Source organism: Seriola aureovittata, chromosome 3 (assembly GCF_021018895.1).
Source record: "Seriola aureovittata isolate HTS-2021-v1 ecotype China chromosome 3, ASM2101889v1, whole genome shotgun sequence".
NCBI classification, from domain to species: Eukaryota; Metazoa; Chordata; class Actinopteri; order Carangiformes; family Carangidae; genus Seriola; species Seriola aureovittata.
Window position 1 is genome coordinate 10,033,206 of NC_079366.1, and position 10,404 is coordinate 10,043,609.

Here is a 10,404-nt window from a genome sequence, read left to right on the forward strand (position 1 = left end):
CCAGAGTTCGCCTGGGACCGAACCGAGACCACATCCTCGAAAGGCTCTGGGTGGGCCAAAGTATGAAGGCTGATGTTGTGGAGTCTGAACTCAACACTAGACCTGGTTCAGTGTTGTCTGGCAGGCTAACCTTGATCTGTGGAACAGAGTTACATGGGCCCAACTTATATGGCCTAACATATCTCTCATATGATATCTATGTAAGCAGTAACACCCATGCTTCTCCTGCTATGACATGTCACGGTGTTTGGGGTGAAAAAGCAACACTCGGTCATGATGACCCACACTTGTTTTGTCCTAGTTCTCCATGTTGTTGCTCCATTGTACTTGTTTTGAAGTGATAGAAGGAGGAAAGGTGGCGCTTAATAACAGCAAACAGGAATCCATTAACTTTATCATCTGCTACAGACAGAAACTCTGGCTCCACCTGCTCTCTAGGGACATCATTTTTCTGTTTTGGGCCATTTAACTATTTTTTATGACATCCAGTCTGATGGGAACCCTTTAAATTTTGGTGATGGATTTGTTTGTTTATAGTAACTATACTGCTGTCTTTAGTGATATCAGTCATACAGCAGACCAGTACAATAAGCTTTATATGAGCACTACAAATCTATATGTGTACTGCAGTCTGAAGAGTAAGCTCGCAGACCTTTTTTTTCAGCAAAATGAACTTTTCCTCTGCCAGGTTACAGTTTCCACTATCGTCTGCTCTGAGCAGACAGCTGGCAGTGTGACCTGCTTCCTCTGGCGGGACTGTCATGGGCAGTGAGGTGTCCACTGTCACATTTCCATGGAAACTGAGGCTGGCAGATATGCATCCTGTTTCTATCTGACCTGGTGACTGCCTGGCACATGACCTCTCATATGCACGCGGACACACACATTCATACACATCCAAATCACATTCGGTGCCCAAGCTGCGAGTGTTTACCTGTGTGAGGAGCTGCTCCTGAGCGATTGTGTTGATCCAGCGGGTGTAACGCTCTGTGGATCCCTCTGGAAGCCTCTCGACTCTGCAGCCAATCAGCTGTCATGAAAACACATGCACACAGCTTTCTGAGTGTTAAAAACATTTTTTCTTTTGACAGCCAATGAAAACATTTGCAGCCATTCAGGGAAAAATGCTGCCATAGAAGAAGCTTGGAAGTTTTGTTAGTTTATTGTTAAGCTGTCTAGAAAGAACTACGATCACCACTGGTTTCAGTGGTAAGCTTTCACAATAAAGGCACATTTTGGACAGTTTACTTACAATCACATTTTGAAAACTTGCGGGACTTTGGGCTCTGATCATTTATGAATGCATTTCTTATCATTTTCACACAATGTCAAACAAGTCATCCATTAATCAAGAAAATAATGGGTAGAATAATTGTTATGAAAATAAAGCCCTAGAAATTTTCAAAACGGCAAGATATTTATATTGGTCCTGTGTACTGTATATCGAAATCAGTTGTACCATTCTTGACATGTACAAGCAAAACCCCTAAAGAAAGTGTTAAATGAGAAGTAACAAAGGGCTCACATAAAGAAGAAAGAGGCTATACGCCATTGAAAACAAGTCATATCTTTACCCACAACCATGAAATATTACAGCAATAACAGAAAGGGGCAGGTTGTTTGTGCAGGGCAGCAAGCCTGCTGTCTCCACGCTGTCTCCCTCACTTCCCTCACACACACAACCTTTGACCTCTGACCTGGCAGGCCTCAGAAAGCATCAACACCGGATACTCACACTGCTCTGCATGCCAACTGCATGAAAGCGCACACGCACACACAACCAACACAAATATTTTTTTATTTGAAGGGAGGGACTGGTCAGATGGCCAGAGGGAGGGAGGGAAAGGGAAGGGGGGTGAAGTAAGAGCACCACAGAGAGGGAAGGAAGTGAGTAAGCGAATGCTTGAGGGAGAACTTACAGAGTTTGGGTGGAGGAGAGATGCCTCATACTGCAGACGAACTCTTTGAGGCAACATAACGTCATCCTGAGATGAAAAATCAATCGAAACACATAGCACATGTTAATTATGGTAAGTATTCAGCACCATGTGACAACAAACACATAGCAGGTACCTTTAATTAAAATGAAAAATTTTAACTGTTGCAGTTTAGGTTTTTCTTTGCTCTGTTTCACAGTATGTGCACGTCTCTCTGAACACCTTTTTGTTTTTTTGTTGTTGGTTTTAAAGCAGTTATTTCACATAAACCATAAATCAAATCAAAGGTGATTACAATTACAGAAGTACAATTAAAGGCCAAAATTATATAAAATAACTAAAATATACAAACTAGAGACATAAATAAAGAAAAGAAATATCGCAGCTGAAAGACCTTTCAGTTTACACCATACAATGTTAGTAAAAACAAGATGCTGCCCACTTTTCTGGATTTTTCTTGGAAGGAAGAATATTGAAGTATACAGAGGGAAAAGAATGCATTTCAATGCAAGGATAAAGATAGAAATTTAAATTTAAGCTTCTAGAGGAAAAGAGGATGTGAACAGTGTTGGCAGTAGAACAGCAAAAGCAAGAGGGCAAATAGAAGAAGTTGACTGTTTTTTAAGAAAGCTGCTTTACTCAGAACAGAAGTGAAGAGAGGTCAGTTCAGAGGTTGTGGCCTTTGACTTTTGCCAATTCAGTCTTCAGATGAACAACTACAAAGCACTGTGCCAAAGACAGGGCTGCAACTCATATACATACAACATACGCACAAGAAACACGTATAGTATATATGAAACACTGCGCTCAGGTCATTAGTCATGTGCTCTGACAGCTCTGTCAAACAGTCACTGAGCCCCTGAGGTCTGAGTATGTATACGTACAGCCTGTATATTTGGACAAACCAACATGATCTAATTATTTTTGATTCGCTACTGTATGTGTTATGAAAGATGAAATAAAACATGCCCTGTTTAATACACACACATACTTACCGCATCCTGAAAGCACAAGTATTTTCCACAGCTCTGAGATATTGCCTTATTCTTTGCATATCCCACTGAAAGACAAGGGAACAGCCTATGTTTATGTGTGTGTGTGTGTGTGTACTCCTGTGTGGTAGCTATTCCCATTTAGCCGTGTGCTATATTCAACCATTTATCACATGACAACATAGTAAATGCCACACTGTCATTTGTCACTGTCAAACCAAAAACATGCAACAGCGGCAGACATGCCCTCACGCTGTTTCCAACACAATCTGACTTAATATGTGACTCATTTTAAAGTCTACCAGTGTGTTTTGATTCAGTATAGTTGTCATTGTCATTTTTTCCTTCACATATACAGTACACATGGTCGGCTCAGCTGCCTCAGATTTAGAGGAATAAAAAACTTAACACCAAGGTTCTTAAATGATCTTTAAAGGCTGGTCTTATTTTGTTTTTTTCTTATTGCCATTAAATCCCAAGAAAAGACCAAAATCAACATTGAAGTGATTCTACTGACAAGTGTGTGAAACATCCTGTTCCTCTGTGCTCAGTGAGCCACACTGTGGCAGTGGGTGACATTTCCCTTCATTACCCTGAATACACACACACACACACACACACACACACACACACACACACACACACACACACACGTTATTACATGTTATGCATACGAATGTTATGTGTGTTACAAAGGTGTATAAATCCACAGCAGGTGAGAGTCTCCAACATATACACTATTTACTCCTGATTTTAGTATTGTTTGCTAAAAACTAGAGTGCAGCTGTTTCAGTACATTACTGACCTTTTTAAAAAAAAAAGTAAACTATACATTGAGGAGAAAGAAAGTTTTGAGACGCACTTAGTCATGACTAGTTTTGGTCTATCCATGGAATTTGTTAATAATATGACAATATACTATATATAGAAAACTATATAACTATAAAACTATATAGTTTTGTCATCACAGGTCCCCAAGCAAAACACGTTTACAATCTTGCTGATCCAGTGACACATAATGTTGCTACAGAGGTAATGTTTCTAACAGAAATAACTGCCTGAAGAAGAAAGTACATATAACAATATTTTTGGCTTGACATGTACACCTCTGTGTGTTGCATACACCTTAGGAAATTCATTTAACTTCAAAAATAAAAAAAATAAAGAAAAATCCTGCTGGGCAGTGTTGTTGATCAGATGAGTACCTGTGTGGCCTTACTGACCTCCTCTTGGTTGGGCAGAGTTGTGGCTAGAGGTCACCACTGAGATGCCCCTCGCCTCCAGTTGCTCCCTCCAACCCTCCACCACTTCCCTGGAGTCATCCTGAGGGACAAACGCAGAGAAATACACACTAAGCTTCAACTGCAGTCTGTTACTCCAAGACACGTGGTATTTACACACGCAAACTTACAGTGCTTGCATCGTCAAAGACAGACAGCTCCATGGATCCAGTGAAGTCTTGCTGTAATATGGCCTGCAGACATTCATCCAGCCAGCAGGATGCATTGTACACTGGCATGACAATACTCTGAGGATAAAAACAAGCGTGGAGAATCCGTTTATTACACACTCAGTACAAACAAGCAATGCATGGACAACCAGACAGATATAAATGATTCACTAAACACACAATAGGGAGACTTTGTTTTACAAGCTGTTGACATTAAAATGTGCGCAGAAAAATCATCAGCGTTAATTTTAATTAATTTATGTCAATTAACGACTCTATTACATGGATCCACTGATGCAGTCATTCAGCCCTATCTCCTTTAGCTCCGTGTTATCTTGTAAGTCAGTTAGTCTATCACTCACCACATCCACTGCGCTCCTCTCCTCCAGCTGCTCTCCTCTCGGTGTCTCTGTTCCACCTCCCACAGTACGGAACCTCTTCATCGGTGGGTTCATGTCGGTCTCCGACACCCCGTCCCGCCGCTGCTCAGAGAGCCCGCTGCTCATGTGGGCGACCACAAAGCCTTTAGCCGACGTCTGACTCTGGTTCGGCTGATTACATATGGGATATGAAATAACACAGTAGAAACGCCGTCGTTTGCGTACAGTCGGTGAGAGTGTAAACCACAGCGGCAACGCACGTGAATCAAAATGTCAGTAAACACTCATGTTGTAACCCTACTCTATATGAAATGCATATATGTCAACAAAGGTCATGACTTGAAATGTTTCTTGCACATTTTAGTGACGGTCAAAGTAACAATTTTAGCAAAACGTGTAGTCCAGACATGCACGGTGGATTTCGGCTTCACAACTTCCGCAAACAATAAACTCCAGACGCTCATTGGCTCTCGCTAAACATAAACAGACACTGGATTCGCTCTAGCTTACTGTCAATCATCTGGAACAGTGACGTCACTGACAGCTTCTTCTTCTTGTCCCTCCGTTTTATGGCGGGTGGCAACAAGCATTAAATGCATTACCGCCATCACCCGAGTTAAATTTCCCCTTAATAAAACAAACATATAAAAACCATTATCTCACTGATCACTTTTCTTTTGATCTGTCTATTTTGTTTCAAATAATGCCATAGATGATGTTGATTCCAAGTGCAGGATTTTAACTCACAGCTATTCTCACTGTATCCATTGAAATGTCCACTATGCCCTTAATCCCTCTGTAAGCTTGCTAGCAAGATAAATGTTTTTAAAAAATATTCATATTTTCAAATCACTCTTCAGAGTTTCAAATATCTCATTGACGATATCCTGCCGACTGTGAGTGCAAAACAAAATTTCCAGGCTCCATTTATTTCTAAGTGGAGGTGAAAAAACTTTTTTGGTTTTTACTAAGAATTAACTCTTATTTTTTTTCTCTGGCTCTCCAAAATCAAAATTCTAAGAACTGGACATTTCAAAAAGTAAATAAATGAATAAATAAAAAAAAGAGAAAAGCACAATGTAGAGCATAGTTTCCCCTTCCAAATGTATTTGCATTCGGTCAGGAATTTAGAGAACGTATCATGTGTGCATTATGTACTCTATCATTTGTGTTTTGACAGTCAGTGTTCATGACAATAGGGTTTTGACAATAAATTCATAGTACAAGCTCCATTTGCTGAAAACTTTTTGCTGAGAGCTTTCCACCACATCTCATGGTCTTCCGCAATGGATGGAGTTTGCTCAGTTGTTATGGAGATGTTTCAGCTGATGTCACATGATCACATGATAACAGGTGGCCCTATCAGATAATTATTTTTTCCAAGTTCAAAATTGAGTCTTCAAGCTCAAATGTACATCTTTTTTGTTGTTGTTGAATGAATTAAATTGTAAAAATAGAAATAAAATAGCCTTTTAAAGCATAGTGACAGTGGGTAACAGCATGGAACCTATTAATAGAAGTAAACAGTTTTCACTCTGGTTAAATCTATGTAACACAGTGTTAAAATATATGGAACAACTGCAGCTTATAAAGCATTTTATCATTGCTTAGACTGCAGTTTCAATAATAAGTGATCCCATCAGGACAATACCTTATCCTTGGATTATTCAGGAGGGCAGCTACAGTCTGATGAGAGTTAGTCGCTCAGCTGATGTCACTGATGTCATGTTTATAGTATTTTTGATTTAATTTGAAATAAATCTCAGATCATTCAGGCTTTTAAAAGAAAATATTCATTGAAGTAAACAGTGCTCTCTCTTTTCTTTCTGTCCTTGTTTTGTTTGGTCAGACTCAGTACTGGCATGTAACAGTGCGGCCCTCTGTCTCAGCTTTTCCTGGAGCGTTGAATAGGAACCAGATCAGTGTGTTATTTCATGTTAACGTTGGCAGCCACAGCATGGGAGGTTTGTCTTGGTGTGAGGGGACAGAAAAACAGGATGGAATGAAATGTTGTTTTTAACTCTTGTTTTCATTTGCAAAGGTAATCGAATCATGAGAGAGAGATAAATCATGTGTGTGTGCGTGTGTGTGTGTGTGTGTGTGTGTGCGCGTGTGTGTGTGTACGTGTGTGTGTGTGTGTGTGTGTGTCTTTTCTGCTGCTGTAGCAGCTGCAGGTGTTATATCGGCATGTGTGAGTGAGTAAGATGATGTGCTTATTAAGATATATTCAACAAAATGAATAAAGATCAGGGTGCTTAGCTGAAGCAGGGACGATCCAGCAGTTGGAATCATGGTCTGAGTCAGGACTCAAACACCAGACCTGGGTTAGGATATATCCAAACTCTGTCTCCAGAGTAAAGGTCTCTAAATCCCCCTTTTATTGTCATATTATATCTCTTTTTAATCACTGTTTTTTATTTGTGTCCTGATAAAACGAATTATGAAAAATTAAAAGACAAAAGCCTGGAAGAACATAAGCTGCTTAAACTGCTGTGTTGCCCACTTTATAAACCCACATGTAACCGGCCTCTCTCTTCTGGCCAAAGCCCTCCTGAGATATTTTTAATGAAGTCCTGAATTTTTAGTAAAACACACACACAATCCTCCTTAATCAGGGCACCGCTCAGACAGGATGTAGTTTAGAAACTGCGTTGAGTGAATAAACACTGCGTATGTGTACGTGAGAGTGTCTGAGTTTGTTTCTCCTGCAGACTAATTGTTCCCACATTGCTGCAGCATCTTGATCAGACAAAGCTTAATTCATCACTCTGAATGCTTCTTGAAACTGGACAACTGCCTCGCTGCGGGCCAGGAACAACAGCTCCAAGGGGGGCAACAGACCCGGGCCAAGATCAGGAATTATTCTCTCATGCTTGAGTGCATGATAAGTGGAATCAAGAGAAAATTTGGCCTGATTGTACTGATCAGCACACACACACACACACACACACACACACACAAACACACACACACACACACACACACACACACACACACACACACACACACACACACACACACACACACACACACACACACACACACACACACACACACACATACACACCTGCTAAACTGGATAGCATAAAGACTTTGCTTGTGTGTGTGGTCGAACTTTTACTCTTGTGGAATGATCTGCTAATAAAAGTATTATTAAATTTGTGTGTTACTGTCTTTTGAAAACACTGTGAGAAGCCAGAGAAAGCATCCATTTATCGTGTTGCACTGGGCCTGTGAAGGTAACCAGATATTAATTTTTGATTTACAGAGATTGATAGTTGCCGACAGCTATGCACGATTAACTAAAAGACAGTTGTATTATTAAAATGTTTCATTCTTACAGGTTCAGGCGGAGGTTACGAGTTCCCCTGAGTCTCTGTTCTGACCGTGTGTTTCCATCTCTCTGCACTGCAGGTCCACAAGGTCTCTTCTATACTTTTGCAATAGAAAATATTCTCCACTCGCTCTCACAACTGTTCTCACAATCATTTTTTACTTCCCCTCCTCCATCAAATCAACACCACATGGTGATGCTGCATTTCAAGTGTGCACACAAGTTGAGTTACTGTATCTGGATGTCAAGACTGCAGCTGTTTGGATCTGTGATCAGACTGCACTTGATTTTGTTTGGACAGAACATGAAAGAGAAGGGAAGTGTGTGAGTGTGTCTCAGTCTATGGACGTGATTGGATTTCCTTGATTCATTTAGTTTCGCTTTGACCTCATGAGAGAGTTTGTGGTCGTTTTAATTTAGCTTGTGCAGCCAGACACACACACAGGAGACACACAGTGGAGGATGGCGGCATGTTGAACCATGTTTTTGTTTTTGTTCACCCAGCAGCTGAGGATGGCAGTCTTTCTGTCATCTCACATATTCTGTCCAGAGCAAGAAATCCCCACAACTGGACATATAGTCATAAACATCTGGTGACCCCCATTAAATGAAAAATTCACAACAAAGTGTCTGGAAAACCAACAGCCTCAATTGCAATAAAGTTTCCGTTGATGTTCTCGGTCCCCAGTGGGTGAATGCGACTGATTTCGGTGACTTCCTGGCCTTTTCTCCTGCGCCGACATCAGGCCAAAGCTTTTAATCTATTAGTGCGAGTATTTACTAGAAGTACAGAGCACACATCCATGCTTCCCAGAGAAGGAACTGTTTTTGATTTGACATCAACTCCCCTCAAGCACCACATTCAGGCCAAAATGTTTTGTTTGCATAATAGAAATTTCATAAACCAATGTGCAAATTGGCAGGACAATGCTGACTATATTCATTCTGATACAAACTGTTTAATAATAATAAATCTGACTTTGATTAAAGCACTGTGAGAAAAACTTCTGTCTTCCTGTCTTTCTCTCTTCTCTATAAGATACTGGGCCTCTCTCTGATGCACCTGTGCAACAAATGCTACATGTGAAAGTATTTTTTTAACCTGCCACAGACACATACAACAGAGTTCATTAGTTTCATTTGTTTGGAGAATGAAACGTGAGATCAACTCTTCCAGTGCAGCGCTGGAAAACAGCGGCTGCTTGTTTGACCCTAAAGTGTGCTGACTGCTGGTTTGCTTCACTATCAGGCATGTAAGTGTTGTTAGCTTGTGTCCTGGGTGTAAAGTAATCACTGACTGAATAGCTGGAAAGAAAAGAGTTGTATACTGTTTTAATGCTGCCATCTAGTGGCCACAGGGCAAAAGTCATTATATGAATCCATCATTGGACAACGGTGATCCAGCTTCTATTTCCTTACAGCAGAGCTGTTCAGCTGTCAAGCATATCTAAACTGCTTTATACATTTTAATACAGGCCTGTTATGTTAAGTGCGTACCGTAGCTGTGGAATGTGAATAAAATCAAATTAATACTGGATCATAAAACCTGATCCATAAATCAAAGTTTGACATTAATAAAAACCTGCACCAGAAACGACAGTCAAATACACTGAGGCCTGTGTATGATGTTCAATATATTGATTCGTTTTTAGTATTTTTACATATCAGTCATGCATCTATAATGAACTGTAGAAAGAAAGTGCACCTACCCAGCACCCCAGTCCAACACCTTTTTGTATTTGTTCCATTGTTAGAGTGGAAACTTTTAAGTGTGTCTCGGACAGAGCACATGCTTCATAACATTAGATTTGGGTTTAGATTAATGTTGGTGTGTGTCACGTGTGTTACACATGCCTCTGATTCTGGAGCGCCAGCATTTTGTCTGAAATCACACACTGGGTCAGTGTTGGTTCAGGCTAAACAAGCAAAGCCGGCTAATGAGGGGTCTTCTTATCTTATTATTCTCTGTGTAAAAACATTCAAATATTCAACCCTATCGAACTTTCAAATCCAAGCAGACAGAAATTATCTAACTTTGAACTGACAATATCAACATTATATGCCAAGAAAACTCTGTGTGATTATGTAGAACCAAAAATGATTCATTATTTAGGGTGTAGTTACTCTTTAAATTAAATTAGGACTTAGAAGCTACCATTTTAGTAGTGGGACACATTTACTGTACATAAAGCATTCCCTCAGTGTGATGCAACTTCTTTTGTTTTTGATGAAAACAAAATGATGATGTAAATGTAATGGAGTAAACATCTAAAAGTTGCTTTTCAAGTGAAAAGTGGAGGAAGAGTTTTCA

At 40.1% G+C, this 10,404-nt stretch overlaps 1 protein-coding gene across 1 annotated transcript in view; it reads right to left on the reverse strand.

Moving 5' to 3' along the window:
• Positions 1–5,184, reverse strand: part of b3gntl1 (UDP-GlcNAc:betaGal beta-1,3-N-acetylglucosaminyltransferase-like 1) — a 15,795-nt gene extending 10,611 nt beyond the window's left edge. The window contains exons 1-6 of the mRNA XM_056367834.1: positions 4,742–5,184; positions 4,341–4,457; positions 4,153–4,252; positions 2,933–2,997; positions 1,920–1,985; positions 935–1,030 (exon numbers count right to left, since the gene is read on the reverse strand). Of these exons, the coding sequence (XP_056223809.1) occupies positions 935–1,030; positions 1,920–1,985; positions 2,933–2,997; positions 4,153–4,252; positions 4,341–4,457; positions 4,742–4,885 (588 nt within the window). The 5' untranslated portion in view covers positions 4,886–5,184. The remainder of the gene's footprint in view (positions 1–934; positions 1,031–1,919; positions 1,986–2,932; positions 2,998–4,152; positions 4,253–4,340; positions 4,458–4,741) is intronic.
• Positions 5,185–10,404: the final 5,220 nt, after the last annotated feature.